The following is a 17,788-nucleotide window of genomic DNA, read 5'->3' as shown; positions in this document are numbered from 1 at the left end:
AAATATATTTAAAGATAATATAAGTTTATTATAAGTACAAATATATTATTTTTATGAATATTTCAGATAATCTCTTGCCCTAATACACAGGTACTCATAGTACGGCCCTTCCTTGGCGGCCCGCTGACCTTGCAGACATAGTACCTGGGTTTAAAAAAAAAAAGGTGTAATACAACAAAGCTTTATTAACATGTACATGGTCTTTTAAAGACCTGTGAAGTACTCTGGTGCGGATGTGTGTGTGCACTGGGGAAGCTGCTCAGCACGGGCTGAGGGCTGACACACACACACACACACACACGGGGTGAGATGACAGAGGGAGGGAGACTAAGGGAAAGGGAGGGAGGGGCGGGAGACAGAGGTTGACAGAGAGAGGCAGTCAGGGGGAGACAGAGGGAGACAGAGGGTGACAGAGGGAGACAGAGTGACAGAGGGAGAGGAAGGGAGACAGAGAGAGTGAGGCAGAGAGGGAGGGAGACAGAGGGGGGGAGACAGGGAGACAGAGGGAGGGAGAGAGACAGGGAAAGAGACAGGTAAAGAGACAGGGAGAGAGACAGAGGGAGGGAGACAGAGGGAAGGAGACAGAGAGAAAGGGGGGAGACAGAGAGAGGGACAAAGAGGGAGGGAGGCATAGGGAGGGAGAGAGAGTGGGAGACAGGGAGGGAGACAGAGAGAGTGGGAGACAGAGAGGGAGGGAGACAGAGAGGGAGACAGAGGGAGAGAGATAGAGGGAGGAGACAGAGGGGGACAGAGACTGAGGGAGACGGAGACAGAGGGAGGAGGGCAACAGAGGGAGACCAACAGAGGGAGTAGGGCGACAGAGGGAGACAGACAGAGGGAGGAGGGAGACAGAGGGAGGAGGGCGACAGCGGGAGGAGGGCAACAGTGGGAGGAGGGCAACGGAGGGAGAGAGACAGAGGGAGAGAGACAGAGGGAGGGAGACAGAGGGAGGGAGACAGAGGGACGGAGACAGAAGGAGGGAGACAGAGGGACGGAGACAGAGAGAGAGGGAGACAGAGAGAGAGAGGGAGATATAGAGAGAGAGGGAGACAGAGAGAGAGAGGGGGAATGAGAGAGAGAGGGGGGAATGAGAGAGAGAGGGAGACTGAGGGAGGGAGACAGGGAGACACAGGGAGGGAGAGAGACAGGTAAAGAGACAGAGAGAGAGACAGGGAGGGAGACAGAGGGAGGGAGACAGAGAGAGGGATAAAGAGGGAGGGAGACATAGGGAGGGAGAGAGTGAGAGACAGGGAGGGAGACAGAGAGAGTGGGAGACAGAGAGGGCGGGAGACAGAGAGGGAGACAGAGGGAGGGAGATAGAGGGAGGAGACAGAGGGGGACAGAGACAGAGGGAGACAGAGACAGAGGGCGTCAGAGGGAGACCGACAGAGGGAGGAGGGCGTCAGAGGGAGACAGACAGAGGGAGGAGGGCAACAGAGGGAGAGAGACAGAGGGAGAGAGACAGAAGGAGAGACACAGAGGGAGGTAGACAGAGGGAGGGACACAGAGGAACGGAGACAGAGGGAGAGAGACAGAGAAACGGAGACAGAGGGAGGGAGACAGAGGAACGGAGGCAGAGGGACGGAGACAGAGGGACGGAGACAGAGGGAGACAGAGAGAGAGGGAGATAGAGAGAGAGAGGGAGACAGCGAGAGAGACCGGGGAATGAGAGAGAGAGGGAGACTGAGAGAGAGAGGGAGACTGAGGGAGGGCGATGGAGGGAGGCAGACGGAGGGAGACAGACAAAGGGGGACAGATGGAGGGAGACAGACAGAGGGAGACAGAGAGAGAGGGAGAGAGGGAGAGGGAGACAGAGGGAGGGAAAGAGAGGAAGGGAGAGAAAGAGATGTGTGTATGCCGGGTCTGGTGGCTCAGTGGACGAAGGCATCTGCTGGAGGGACCGGTGTTCAACCTCATGGTCACAATTTTCTTTTGCTTTAGCCCCGCCCCCACCAGTGCGGCCCTCGGCCACAATCCACACTGGAAATTTGGCCCCAAGAGAAAGTTGTGAGTACCCATGCCCTAATATGTATATTAAAGACACATGCATATAATTTTAGAACATAAAGAAAGTTTCCGGGAGTCGCGCACCCAGCGTGCCCCAGCACGTATATGACGTCCCGCGGGACCTGCCACTGCACAAGCGCGCGTACCATAATGTGCATGTGTCGCGAATGCGCAGGAGTCGCGCACCAGTCGCATACCAACGGCGCACACAACGTAATATTAAATGTATATGATGTAACTGAAAAACATGCAGCCGTCACACACCATGCATGGATCCTTCATGACTTTTCTAAAATGGTGGCTAGGATCCGCGCACCCACCGTGATGTGTACGCTTTGGGTGCGTGACTCCCAAAAAAATATGGAAAATAATATAAATGTATTAAAATAAAAAAATTAAAAAAATATTTCAGTTTGAATTAAAAACATTTTTTTTGCAATTTTCAGAAAAATATATGTTATTTAATTAATAAAATATTTATAATATAGTTAAAAAACTGTGGAAAATCAGTACAAAAAAATAGGTATAACTACTTTTACACCTAAAAATTTGCATTTAAAAAAGCTTTCAAATTCACTGAAAAAACCATAGGTTTCAGAGACGTTATAGTTAGAAATTAGCATTTAAAAAACCATAGAAATTCACAGAAAGAACCATAGGTTTCAGGGGTGTTATAGTTAGCTGGACATTTCACTCGCACAAAACCATAGAAATTCCTGCGTTATAGTTAGTTCTGATACCTATAACTTGCACACCCGCAATGCACTGCTGATGATGTCACATATTACATCATTTATGTTACTTATATGTTACAGGAAGTACAGTCTCCTCCCAAATCCAGTCCCCTGAGTATCACAAGGACAGACAGGCTGAGTGGGACCTGAGGCCACAGCTGGGTACGGATGAGAGGAAATGTGAGGTTAGGAGAAACTTGGAGGCGAACAGGGTCTTGCTGGCTGGAGTGGTAAGGAAGTGTACTTGAAGACCAAATAGCTGTTAGAGCCCAACTGAAAAGGTGTGAGCATCACTACTATTTCCAGTGCAGAAAAAAAGAGTTCATATATTCAGAGACTTGGTGCCTGATTTTTAGGAGGGGTTGGATATAGACAGGTAATTTCTGGCATAAGAAGTAGCTTTAGTGATCTCTCAGGAGGATTGTAAAGGTACCTTTGAAGTCATAAGTGGTGATGAGATGGACAACATGCTGGCTGTAGAGAAGGGGAGAGCTTGATATATCCCACTGTTAAGGAGCTCTTTGACAGTAGGTATGAATTAGCCCTGGAGGAGTGCGGGTTGAAATTCAGTGTTAGTCAGAAACTGTGTGACTACTACTTGGAGGATTTTGTTGGGGTACTTTACAAATGTAAGCTAAAAGTACTGTTGCTTTTTAAGAAGGTGTTTCTAACAGTTGTATATGTTATCTTTTTTGGGAAAGAGGATAAGAGGAAGCAAGTTGAGGAAACCTTTTTTAGATACTTATTGGAGTTCTTTTAGTTTGTTTATCTGATACAGTTTAATGGCATCCCCATAATCTCTTTTGAATGTAGTAGATGAATACTGCAATGCCTATATATTTCTTCAGAGCTGCTTCTGTCCAGTTTTTCAAACTATCTACTTGTAGGCAACATTTCTTTCATCATGCGACTTCCAGGTTAAAGAACAGGTACATCTTTATAATACATATTGTTTTAAAGATATAAGGTAGCTTTCTTCACCTTATTTACATCCACTAGTTCCAGCCGATTTTGTTGTTTTTCGTTGGCACACCTTTCACTAGAATAACAAGTGGTTCTTGCAAATCTGTCTCTACACCCACAGTTTCTATATAGTGTTTAACATCTAAAGGAAAATACACAATTGTACCTTTAACCTCTTTCAGAAGCTCAGTGGATACCTTTAATGTTAGAGTTTGCTCTTCTCAGAAAGTAATGTAAGTGATCCCAGGGATATACTGCACAACTCAGGGTTAGAAACCAAGCTAGTGTTCCTAATTTTCACAGCATGCACTTAAGCTCAACATGACTATGATACCAGTACTCATTTGTCCCAATACCTGCAGAGGTAAAGTAAATAGAGAGCAGCACTGCATGTACATGGGTGGGGTCCTACTGTATCAATTTAATCCTGGCAAATAATACAAATACTACTACACTCCCATTTATTCACAGGAGCATGCCTGTAGAGGTCAACTGCCCTGAAGCACCTGCTTTATATTGCCTCTTCTGGTTATAGACCCTCTCATAAATTGTCTTTAGGGGCTTTCACATAGAACTTGTCCCATGTGAATACTTATTTGCAGTACCTCTGGATAACTGCTTGTCACAAATTGTGCACTTGGCATATTTTGTTGATACCTTCTTTTCTCCAGAAGGTATGGTAAAGTGCTTCCACACATCACTTTCTTTTCTGCGAGGTGGTGTGTCTTCTTCATCCTCGAGAGGTTGTGGATCCTCATCTTGGACGGACGATGTAGCTTCAGCCATTGTCTAAAGGTACAGCACAGCTGGTTCTCAATCCGCCTTCTAGAGACTTCACTGGACAAGCAACAGCATTTGAGTGTGGCTTTCAATGTGGAAAGGTGGAGTACTAATGTATTCACCATCTTCCTTACTTTAGTCAGAAAACCAATTTTTTTACACAGTTTTGGCATTTTACTGGGACATATCCTATTTTTGCAATTTTTTGTACTTTCAATCTCCTTCCAGTTAATGGTAAGAATGGGAATGAAAGTAATGATGGATCCTGGAAATCTATACATTTCTGAGAAATAGACAAAATTCTGAATTCAGCCAGGGGTCATTTATATAGGTCCTTCAAGGTTTTCTTATGGAAACTAACAGTTGAAAATAGGAAAAATTGAAAATGAGTTTAAAAAAACAGCCGTTTGTGCCAACGTTTTCACCTGTAACTTCTTCTAAGTATGACAGATCTTTGTAATCTGTTACATCCGCTCGTGCCTTCTGGTTGTGGGAATATATAGGACTTGTAGGTTCACCAAGAACCAGGGGAACCGAGAGCCAATAACTGAGCAGTGTCTTGCACTGGTTTTTCATTCTGTACCTGGTATATAGCAATTAATTTGGGAAAATATCAATACGTTTTGGGCCCTTGCCTGTTGCTGGTACTTGACCCACCCACGAGACGGGGGTACCATTTTTATCGGGAGACCTGGGGGAACGCTGGTTGGTAGGAAATTTGTGGATCCACGCAGATTCTAGAACTTGGGTAACAGAACCTGGTGAGAGCCAGACAAGACACCACATCCTGGATTCCCCTTGGTGTCTAGTTTTCATAAATGTATAGGTTTGCTAGGTTTCCCTAGGTGCTGGCAGAGCTAGGGTTCAAAATCTACAGCTAGGCACTTTGCAAAAAGTGGGTCTGTTTTCAATGTGAAAATGTGGTGTGTCCACGTTGCGTTTTGGGCCGTTTCCTGTCGCGGGCACTAGGTCTACCCACACAAGTGAGGTGCCATTTTTCTCGGAAGACTTTGGGGAATGCGGGGTGGGTAGAATTTTGTGAATCCACGCAGATTCGAGAACTTTCCACCACATAAATGTGAGAAAAATGTGTTTTTTTTGGACAAAGTTTGAGGTTTGCAAGGGATTCTGCGTAATATGAACTGGTGAGAGCTAGACAAGTCACCCCATCTTGGATTCCCCTGGGCGTCTAGTTTTCACAATTGTATAGATTGGCTAGGTTTCCCTAGGTGCTGGCAGTGCTAGCGTTCAAAATCTACAGCTACACACTTTGCAAAAAAAGGGTCAGTTTTCACTGTGAAAATGTGGTGTGTCCACGTTTCATTTTGGGCCGTTTCCTGTCAGGAGCACTAGGCCTACCCACACAAGTGAGGTGCCATTTTTCTTGGAAGACTTTGGGGAATGCGGGGTGGGTAAAATTCTGTGGATCCACGCAGATTCCAGAACTTTCCACCACAGATGTGTGAGAAAAATGTGTTTTTTTTTTTTTTTTACAAAGTTTGAGGTTTGCAAGGGATTCTGGGTAACAATCTGGTGAGAGCTAGACAAGTCACCCCATCCTGGATTCCCCTTGGTGATTGTTTTCAAAAATGTATAGGTTTACTAGGTTTCCCTAGGGGCCGGCAGAGCAAGGGTTCAAAATCTTCAGCTAGGCACTTTGCAAAAAAAAGGGTCAGTTTTCACTGTGAAAAGGTGGTGTGTCCACGTTGCGTTTTGGGCCGTTTCCTGTCGCGGGCACTAGGCCTACCCACACAAGTGAGGTACCATTTTTATCGGAAGACTTCGGGGAATGCGCGATGAGTGGAATTTTGTGGATTCAAGTAGATCCCAGAACTTTCCCTCACATAATTATAAGGAAAATGTGTTTTTTTTAACTAAGTTTGAGGTTTGCAAGGGATTCTGGGTAACAGAACCTGTGAGAGGCACACCAGTCACCGCATAATGGAGTCCCCTTGGTCTCTAGCTTTCAAAAATGTACAGGTTTGCTAGGTTTCCCTATGTGCCAGCTGCACTAGGTCCCAAAACCCACAGGTAGGCACATTGCTAAAACAAGTCTGTGCCTAGACGGCTTTCTGCCGCGCTGGGGGTGGGAATCGGTGGGGGAGGGGGAGGTTGCCCCGATATGCACCCATGGCATGCCCATTCTGGGCAGCCCCCACCCCCACACATAACATAAAGCCAGCGTAATCGCTGGCGCCTATTGGGCTCTCTGACGCTACTGCCCCTACCTGTCTCCTGGGGAAGGGGCAGAAAGAGTGTGGCACTTTTGGGGGGTTGGTGAGGGCATTGGCATGCCCATTCTGGGCAGATCACACCCCTGAATTAAAAAAATAATATTCCCTGATGCCTATTGGGCTTTCTGTGCCCCCACTCCCCCACTGGGAGGCAGATAAAGGGCTTTTGCCCCTATCTGACTCCCGGGGGGAGGGCGGGAGAAAAACTGTGGCAATTTTTTTTGGGGTGGGGCATTGGCATGCCCATTCTGGGAAGCCCCCACCTCTACGTATATATAAAAAAAAATCCCTGGTGCCATATGGCCCCCATCTGCCTCCTAGGAGGGGCAAAAAGGCTGTGGCATTTGGGGGGCATCCTGGGCAGCCACCACCCCGAACTTTGGGAAAAAAAGAATCCCTGGTGCCTAGTGGGCTTTCTGCCCCCAGGGGCAAATTAGGGGCTATTGCCTTCATCTGCCCCCTAGGGGGGTAGAAAGGCTTTTGCCTTCTTTAGAGGGTAGTGTGGGGGCATTGGGATGCCCATTCTGGGCAGCCACCACCCCTGGCCTATAAGAAAAAATAATCCCTGGCATCCAGGGTGCTTTCTGCCCCCCGGGGGAGGCAGATTGGGGGCTAATGCCACATCTGCCTCCCAGGGGGGAGCAGAAAGATTGTAGCATTTTTTTGGGGGGTGGGGACATTGATATGCCCATTCTCGGCAGCCCCCTACCCTATGTATATAAAACAAAATATATGGTGCTTAGTGTTTTTCTGCCCCCGGCGGGCAGATCAGGGACTATTGCCCCTATCTGCCTAATAGGGGGGCAGAAAATCTTTTGTTTTCTTTGGGGGGATAGAGTGGGGGCATATACATGCCAATTCTGGGCAGCCCCCCACCCGTTGCCTATTAAAAAAATCCCTGGCGTCTAGGGTGCTTTCTCCCCCCCTGCAGAAACACTGTCTGTACAGACATTATACGCGGGGTGCAAAGGGGCCGCTCCCCCTGCCTGGTGGCTAGTGGGTGGATCCCTGCTTGGGGATCATCCCCTGGGGCAATCCCCAAGCTAGGATCCACTAGGGAAGGGTACCATTGGAAAGGGGAGATTCTCATTGGATAGGGGAGATTCTTATAAGCAATGCATGGCGCTGGCACACCATATAGTTTGCTCATAACTGGTGAATTTCCGTTTTTTTAGTTTAAAATGCCACAAAATGAGTGTTATTTTTACCTAACTATATTTAGGATTTTTTTTCAGTGAAGTTCTAAGGCTTTTAACGTAAAGTAAGATACTATTACGACACCTAACTATGACATCACTTTCTTTCGGGGGGTTTTTCTCGTGAATTTCTAGTTTTAAAAGGAATGTATATCAGCATACTATTACCACCCCTAACTATAATGTCACTTCATGCTTTGTTTTTTTCAGTGAACAGAGTGCAAACTGTGAATTGTAGGGACTTCCCCATATAATGGGGCTAGGGTCTCTGTAGGGAGTGGGCTCTACACACAGTCTGCGCAGAGACTGTGTATAATAGAGGCTCGCCCACCTATATGGGCTTGTGTCTGGATGGAGTGTGCTCTATGCACAGACTGAATACTCTGCTCTGACTGTGCATAGTTCAGGCTTGCCCACCTAATGGAGCTTGTGTGTCTGGAGGAAATGGGCTCTACATACAGTCTCCATACTGAGGGCAGAATGTGCATAGTAGGGGCTTACCCACCTAATAGGGTTTGTGTCTCGGGAGGGAGTGGGATTTATGTACAGTCTGCACACTCAACGCTGACTGTGCATAGTAGGGCTTACCCAGCTAATAGCACTAGAATGGCTAAAGGGAGTGGGCTCTACACACAATCTGCACACTAAGATCAGACTGTGCCTAGTATGGGCTTGCCCAACTAATGAGGCTAAGGTTTCTGGAGAGAATGGGCTGTACCCACAGCCTCCGTATTGAGCGCAGACTGGGTATAGTAGGGGCTTATCCACTTAATGGGGCTTTGGTCTCTGGAGGAAGTGGAGCATCTAATATTAATCTTGTCTCATCTTAGGTAGTGACCACTGGTTGAAGCAGTACCACTATCGAAATTGAACTTCTCCCCATCTTCATCGGATCCTGTACTGCATGCTGCAGTTATCCCTTCAAACATCTACCTACTAGAGTATAAGTGTGGAGACCGTATACTTCAATTTAATGCTTACTTCAATTTAATGCTCTGGAGTCCAACTGAGAAGCATTTTTTCGGAACTCAATTGGGAGTCTATGAGCATCTCAGACATTCGACTAACGTCTTATCCTGTACAAACAAAGACCTGCAACAGTGAAAACCTAGAGATATTTTCAAAAAGTGTTGAGAAAATCTTGTGAATTTCATTTACATCTCAACATCTTAAAATGACCCAGGCATCCCGAGTCTGTTCAAGTGCCTGTCTATGTGTACAGAATCAGATAGCTCAGTGAACCTGAAATTCATATGAGACTCAAACGCAGAACGTTGGCCACAATTGCTACTTTTCATGAGGCAGAGAGAAGGTAGAAACAGGTAGCAAAAATTAATAAATTGCATAGGTTATTCAAGTGCGAGATCCGAAGGTGTAAACTTTAAGAGTACATACAGAAACGCTCTCGATTTAAAGATGAAAACGTGAGTTTGTTGGACTGAATTCAAAACATAAAAGCAGATTATGTTGTTTAACCCCTTGGATGCGTCGGACGGCCGGGCGCCGTCCGACGTTACGGTGGGCGTGTGCGGAGCCACACCCACCTTTTATTTCGCCCGCACCGCGGCGGAATTTCCGTCGCGGTTAAAGGGTTAAAAGTAAACTAAAAGACTTTCACATTAAACATCATTGTACTAGATTTGGATTGTACTAGAATTGATAGATTTTTTCTTTCCGATAAATGTTTTATGGACACAGAGAATGCATTATTCAGCCAAATTGGTATTTAAATAGTTACCAAATTTAATATTGGTCAGTTAGGATATCAAAAGCACGTAGGGCTTGATTTAAAATAAATTTACTCCGTTAGGGCAACTGAGTATTTCACTCTGTCACCCTGACTGAGTAACTACACTCCAGGGGCCTTATTTATAAAAAGTGACGCATAGCTGCGTGAAAACAGCGATGCGTCACTTTTCACTGCGCACTCCTTGCGACACCAATGATGCGTCATATTTAATGTATGACGCATCATGTCGCAAGTAGTTACAGTTACAGATACGTCAGTATTTCTGACGTATCTGTAAGCGTAAAAGTGACGCATTGCTGGAGTGTGTCACAAAAGTGAAGCAACTCCAGCAATGCATCCTTTCACATGGGGAAAGCCCCATGTGAAAGGGCTTGCGTCAGTCTTACGCCTGCTGTGAGGCAGGCGCAAGATTTTGACGCAACAGCGTCCTAAAAGTGACGCAGTGAAATCTCATAGATTTCACTGCGTCACTATTACGAGGCTTTTTGCGGGGGAACGCCTCCTCTGCATACATTATACCTGACGCAGGTATAATGTGGCGCAGGGGTTTAAAAAGTGACGCATCTACCTAGATGTGTCACTTTTTAAATATGGAGCAACAAGGCGCATGTTTTACGCCGCCGATGCGTCACAAAAAGTGACGCATCAGCAGCGCAAAACTGACGCAAGGCCTCATAAATGAGGCCCCAGCTTTTGAAGTTTCTTTTTATTTTCACCTATTGTCATGCTTTGGATGGCGATAAGCGAAAGTAAAAACCTGCCATTTGTTTGCCCGCTTTAAATAGGGCAGGGTGATAAATGGCAAAACCACCAACAGCCCTTATTCCGTCTGAGGTGTATATCAGCAGCTTAGAAGGTGTAGTTTGTGCCGCTGACATACTAAGGTCCACCTGACTCTAAATAAGGCAGGCGGACCTTCAGTACAGGTGGAGTACCCATTCCGTCACACTCTAAATCAGGTTTTAAGACTAAACTAAGACACAAACATTCTGTTGATCATAGATTACACAACGTTCTCGGAAAGCATAGATACACAAGTTTTAATTGTGCACTTTTTATCTAAATGGTCTAACCTAATAGGTTCCTCTATTTTACTCAGATGTAAGGGCGACAACACTTTTATTGCTGTCCACTTTTGTCTGTATTTTGTTATCGAATGGTCCACAAGAGTTCTTTAACACCTACCTGAGACAATTTGACAGAAGTGACCGGATCCATTTTAAGAAACTGAAATCTGCTGAAGCTCCTGTTTGGGGATAAAAAGACAAATTCAAGAAGACTGTCAAACATCACAGAAGTATGTTGCCATTCTAACAGGGTTACTTTTCTACTGCATCACCTGTTTGCTTTGTGTTATTATCAATGTTTTTTTTTTAATGTATTGACTTATTTTAAAATGTACAACTGATTCCCCACACTCATGAAAACATGCACAACATATTACATTACATAAAAGATCATGTTGAGCAATAGTTTGTGTGGGTGAATAATCCCCCCCAAATTCTCCATTAGATGTTGCATAAAATCCCCATTTAGAAAAGCAATGGACTGGCCAAGGAAGTAATTTGAAAATTGAGTATCTGCATGCAAAGTCCTTCAGTGAGGGTAACCGCTGAATACTTGTGGGTCAATTTGCGCTCCAGAACATTCAGTTATACTCTGAAAAATCAGTATGTTGATTACTTTTCTTCACACAGAAAAGGGCTGGTTATAGACTGCCTAATTTTCCTTCCATGTCTGTTCAAGCACCCAACCCCTCACTCCCTTCTCCATATGGGGTTCTGTTTGAACAACTCATAATACAAGTACTACATTTTGTATTGAAAAACACTGTCCTAATATATTTACAGTACTAGAGCCATTACATAAATGCTTTTATTTGCAATGCAGAAGGAGGGATATCATCATAGTGCTATAGATAGAATGGCAATATTTTCTGCAATGCAACAAATAGTCCCATTGTGTTTTACTTTAAGATACACTATCACTCTTGGTTTTTCCACTGACACAACAGAGGGACTATCTTCTGTGGAAAACAAATTCCTTCTATTATGTTTCGTTCAATGTGTGGCAGTAGGTCTGAGGCAGGTGACTAGATTGGCCCTCCCTGCAGCAGAGGAGACAGTGGATGATGAAGTGGGAGAGACTATGCATGCCTGTGAGATGTCCAGCCCTTCGCTGCAGGACATCTTCACTAAATATATATATATTTTTAAAAAGGTACAGCATACTTGGCTTGCTGTATTTTGAAAATTTTCAGTATGGCCTCTTGCACTGATAATCCAGGCTGACATGTGCCAGAGGTAGGCCTGGTAGGACATAGTGTCACTTTACATGTACACATTTTTTTCCTCAAGTTGCCTCCCCCTTAGTTACATCAACTTTTGACACACATTTGCATTTGTGACACTTGAGTTAGTTTTGCAGAAACACCAACCTTGCCGACACAAAATAACTTTGTGAGAACACTATCACACTACCTTGGCATTATGTGCATGTCCTTCATATGTGTGATACAAACATGTTTGTTATTAAGTCCATTTGGCGATGCAGCGATGTGTTAAATACAAATAATAGGCAGGCTGATCAAAATCATGCCCGAGGCTAGGGTGTTCTTTTCTATACATCATTTTGTTCCCAAGTACAAACAGAGGAGACACTTCTGCTGACTTTGAGGGGTCACTGCATGCTGAAGCTTGAACGCAGCAGCTGACTGACATCTCCGTGAGAGGGTCCAGTTCATTACCAAGACAGGGTTCTACATTCTTACCCACCAGGTCAAGGGGTTAGATCATCCAGAAGGCAGACCATACACTCACACCCTAGGCATATAGGTTATGGTTTGTATTGTAGTAGTATTCGCTAGTACGCTAGATTGTTATAAATACTGAATAGGTTTGCATATATAAACTCCGAATCAATTGAGACCAGGGTTTTTTCAGAGTGAGGGAAATACTAGGCGCACTGCTCGCGGTCTACGCGTAGTAGGTGTAACAGTTCTAGTGTTAGGTATGGGTGCATACAGGTGAGGGGAAAAGGCCCTAAACCCCTCCAGGAGAGTATGTCAAGACACACACCGTGAACAAAGAGCAAAAAGCAAAAACCTGTTGCACACCAATATTGGTGTGCAACAGGTTTTTGCTCTTTGCATATATAAACTGCCGTAACAAGATGGTGGAACTCTTCGTTTTATTCACTGTTTTGAACTTTTGTCTGCTTCTGACTATTAATCATTACAGCACATATTTTCTATACAAGAATCACTATGGTTCAATAAATATTAAAAGACGTCCCTTTGTGTATTTTTATATATTCCTCTGATCAAAAGAGAGCACGAGTGACTGAGCGAAAAGTATCAGTTCTGTCACCACGATTCCTGAGGGAACAGGGTTTTCATGTTCAGTAGGTGCCAGAACTGTTTGCCCCCTACCCAAGCTTATGGGGCTAACGGTTGCACTGTGAGCTAGCTGGTTCAAGGGACAGCATATCCTGCTGGAGAACATGGAATCAGTCTGGTACCATCCTAAGTTTATGTTGTCCACAAGCACGCAGTTCCTACTGATTAGTGGAAACTACATGACAAGGTGCTTAGAGGCTCAAATAACTAGGTCAAAATGAAAGTTTATTACAAGTCCACTTTGTTATTTTAATAGTTAAGACATATCCTGTCTTCTGTATTGTTCTTCATTCAGCACTATAGTTTCAAAGGTAGATACTACTATGAATGTCAGAAGTGAAGTAAGGATTAAAGGGCTGAATCACAGGTTTTTCCTCTTTAAGTAAGACAAGGGCATGTGGATTTTTCATTCACACTGGATGCTTAGCAAACATTCTGGAGGATTGCTATGCACATGAAGGAATACTATTGGAACAGGAGAAGATTCTTTCAGTGCTGAAACAAGAGCCTTATCTGGGAGCTAAATTCACTAAAAAAGAGGCATAACCTAGGAACCCCCACATGCAACACAAGAAAGCATCACCAAGCAAAATACCAACACCAAGGGAGTGTGCCAGTCAGTGCGCTCAGTGAATGTGGAATCGTTTGCTAAAGAAAATAAATTGTGACTATGAGGCATCCCCGAAAATGTAGGAAGAATGCTTTGGTATCATCAACACGTAAAGATGAGTGCTGCATTTAAAAGGGATGATGGGTTTCTCAAGAAATCTATGTTCCCAAAACAGGCAACTATGTTAAGTCCTAAACCCAGATGTGAAAGGCTGGTGGTGTGATAGAGGTTCTCGTTAACAGTAAAGTTGAATGTGTATATATACAGTCTTGTTCCTTTACGTGTTCAGAATTTCTGTATGAACATTCTTACTTTCAGTATTATTATTTGAAGTCTAAATATGTTCAATCGCAGTCACTGCTGCCATCAGTTCTTGGTGGTGTGTGTCAGGCCTACATAAACTCCTTTTATTACACTTCTTTTGTGGGAGAGGACACAACAGATTTTGTGGCGACGAGGGATCCGAATAGGGGTGGACTGCTGTACCAGCAAGCCCTTAGGACACTTTTAACTAACCCCAAACCTGTTAAGCAGTCCCAGAGTGCTCAACAGCAATTGATTCTATTTACATTACTTAACGTTATTGGCATTACACTGAGTCCTACTCCCTCGCTTTAATTAATTATATATGAGGCACCCCAGCCTCATCAGACCCATCACACACTATTTCCTGTAATAAAAAAAAAACCTTCCCCCTCTTAGCCTTCTGTTAGTAACCTTTGGCACAATGGAAGGAACTAGAACCAAAATCACTCTGTCCTGAAACACCTCACAAAAAGGAAACCTGCATGAAAAGGCCCACAATTCACCCAGCTTCCTGGAAGAAGGGAGCCATAAGAAAGAATGTCTTAGGGGTTAGATAATGCAACTCAGGCACCTCCAAAGGTTCAAATGGAAGCTTGGTCAGCGAAGTCAAAACCAACATCAAATCCCCAGTGAGAAAGGAATGGGTCCTAGCACAACTATTGGCCAGACCCTTCAGTCTTCCATGACAATCCCAACCGCACACCCTGCAGCAAAAAGTCCATATCCACCACCAAGCTCACAGATTGAGGATCAACAACCCTGGCCTCACACCAACGCGAAAACGATCCCCAGTGTCTGGTACATGACTTTCTTTGTGGATGACCTTCCGGATGCTTGCAAAGTAAGTACCAAGTAATCCTGGAGACCCTGTTCCCTCAAACCCCTCCTCTTAACCTCCAAACAGTCAGGTGGAGCTTCTTCAATGACTCCCGTAGAATTAGGAAGTCAAGAGGATATAGATTCCAAGGAATCAACCAACCCAAAGTCAACATCATGTGCATCAGCAGAAGAAGAAACCAATTGGCCAGCCGCAACAGGGCAGCAATCAGAACCACAATGGCCTGTTTGAGGGTTACTCCCCTCAAAAAATGTCTGATCATGGGAAAAGGGCGAAACGCATAAAGCAGGCATTTTGCCCATCTGCAAGATGTGCTTCCACTGCCGATGCCCTCTCCTCTCTTTCCTCTTGAACAGAATCTCTGAACTTTGGCATTGGACTTTGACACAAAAAGATCCACCCCGGCACCCTCCACTGATGAAACACTAGAGAGAACACTGCTGGGGCTAAAGAAAAGTCCAGGGAAGATGGAATGTCCTTGTTGAGAGTTACTACCACTAGATTGGCTTCCCCTTGAATGTGAATTACCTTCAGTAACAATACAGTAAATTGAGTCCATGAGAAAAGAGTCTTTGCAATCCTTTTCAGAGACTAGGACCTTGTCCCCACAGTTGTTTATGTAAGCTTTGGTGGTAATATTGTCGATACAAATCAGTACCACCCGCCCCATCACCTGACTTTCGAATGCCAACAGGGCCCGCCTCACTGCATCAAACTCCCTCCATTTTGAGGACCTCAGCGCCTCTGCATGAGACCAAAGTCCATGAACTTTCATCGCCTCTCCTCAGGCCCACCAACAAGACAGAATAGCACTTGTTGTGATGACAACAGGCTCTGGTGGACAAAGCTAAACCCCTTTGTCCAAATTGTTGCTGGACAGCCACCAAGCTAGCTCGGATCTCATCCCCTGGGTATTGGAGTCTTGTGCTTTAGATCTTGGGAAGCTGGGACCCAAAGATCCAAAATCCACGCAATCAACTTGCATAGATATAATTGTGCCCACTCTACCAGAAGCATCATGGAAGATAGATCTGCCTGAACCCTGAGCCACCCCTCAATCTTTGAGCATCTCTGGATGAAAAATTCCAGAATGTGTTTCAGAATTTTGATAATGATTTAAGAAGGTAAGCGAGCCACACCAGAACAGAATTGCACACCTATGAAAGTCAAATCCTGAATTGGATGTACATCACCCGGAACCCCAATTCCCTTGAGCATGTACTGTTACTGAATAACATGAGCGAGGACAAGGACAACATCGCTGAGTTAGGTGAGGTTTTTAAAGAGGTTCTAAGTTTTTAGAAATAGATCATGCATATCAAGGACTTTTTCCAGTTTGTTAGAAACCAGTGAGTCTGCAAAAGCTCCAGTACTTTGTCCATGTGCAATATCAGAGAATCTTTTGATGATGCTTGAATTACCCAATCGTTGAGATGTGGATGGATGAAAATTTCCTCTGAATACAGAAGAGCCACCATAGGAGCCAAAATCTTGTTGAAGACCTTGTTGGAGGATTTGAGACCAAATCCTGCAGCTGATAATGATTTCCCTTAGAGCGAATTGCAGAAACTGGATGACCTTTTTATTGTAACATGAAGATAAGCTTCCTCCAAATTGATTGTGGTTAAATAATCCCCTGGATTTATGAGAGGAAGAATCGCAGTGTTACTATTCAAAAGTGTCAAGTCCTGACCCAAGAGTTGACCCACGTCAGGTCTAGCATGAGTCTGAAGTCTGCTGACAAGTTCTGGACCAAAAACAGGATTGAAAAGGAACCCCTTACCCTCTCTTCTTTGGGGACCTCTACAATTGCTTTCTGTGTGAGCAATGCCTTTACTCCTTGCAAAAGAACCACCGTCTTGGGCCCTTTCACTAGATGATATGTCACTTTTGCACCTGTCTAAGGTGTCTGAGTAAAGTCTATAGTATAACCTTCCTTGATTATACACAACACCCAGGTATCCGTCGTCTTCCTTCTAGATGTTGAAAAAGTGATGGAGATGAAACCCCACATGTGCCTGGCCGCAAGAACCGTAATGGTCAGGATCTTTTTTAAGCTGGTCCTTTCTTCCTCACATTCTTTTAGGAGAAAAACTTCTAGGCTGGTATTTCAGCCTACACACAACACACGATTTAAAGTCTCATTGTGGTAAAACGTAACCTTTTTATTCCAAAGCCTATGTGGCTCAGTTTTTCGTGTACATGGAAGGGTATGTTTACGGTCTTTAAATGCCTTGGGGTTGGAGATCGTGGAATCCAACTGTTCCCCAAAAAGCAATTTACCCTAAAAAAGGAAGCTTGAGTAATGCAGATTTTTCAACAGCATTCATTCTCTATTCCCTAATACAAAGGGTACGTCCGACTGTCACCATTGCACCATTGCTTAAATGAATGAGGTAACACATCATCACCCTCCAGTAAATACAGTCTCCGTAGAAAACGAGGAACATTAACCTTATCCGCCTCCTTCCATTCACCCATTACCATGTCGTTCATGGTGCCATGAAACGGCATAGCCTTAGTTGAGGGTCTAATATACTGTGGAAAAAGTGAACTCCCTTCGTTCGCTGCTCGGAAGGGGGGACCTCAGATACTGCTGCTCATGGGAAAGCGTGTCCCACAACTCCTCACGTCTGAGGTGTTTCCCAGAAGATGTTAAGGGCTTCTCTGAATCAGATGGGGAAGAATACCATTCTTCCCTCTTTTTAGAATGGCTGGAACTTCATTCCCTTTTAGCTGAAGCGAAAGCCCTCGACACCACCTCCTCAATCATGTTCTGCATTTCAGTCTGACATGAGAGGTGTATTATCATTATCAGTATCCAGCGTTTGCTCACTTCTCCCATGCCATTTTGCAGGAATAGGATCCTCATCTTCAGAAGATGAGGACTAAAATAAGTGCTTCCTCTTTGCCAGAAATTTCTTATTAAATGGTGTCCTGAAATCTGATAACGACGCCCGCCACTGCTACAAT

At 44.6% G+C, this 17,788-nt stretch overlaps 1 protein-coding gene across 1 annotated transcript in view; it reads right to left on the bottom strand.

Moving 5' to 3' along the window:
• SLC12A8 (solute carrier family 12 member 8) overlaps positions 1-17,788 on the bottom strand; it is a 740,719-nt gene that overhangs the window by 20,225 nt on the left and 702,706 nt on the right. The window contains exon 13 of the mRNA XM_086957437.1: positions 10,850-10,910. Within this exon, the coding sequence (XP_086813563.1) occupies positions 10,850-10,910 (61 nt within the window). The remainder of the gene's footprint in view (positions 1-10,849; positions 10,911-17,788) is intronic.

Source organism: Lissotriton vulgaris, chromosome 2_1, assembly GCF_964263255.1.
Source record: "Lissotriton vulgaris chromosome 2_1, aLisVul1.2, whole genome shotgun sequence".
NCBI classification, from domain to species: Eukaryota; Metazoa; Chordata; class Amphibia; order Caudata; family Salamandridae; genus Lissotriton; species Lissotriton vulgaris.
This window is presented reverse-complemented; position numbering and strand designations above follow the sequence as displayed.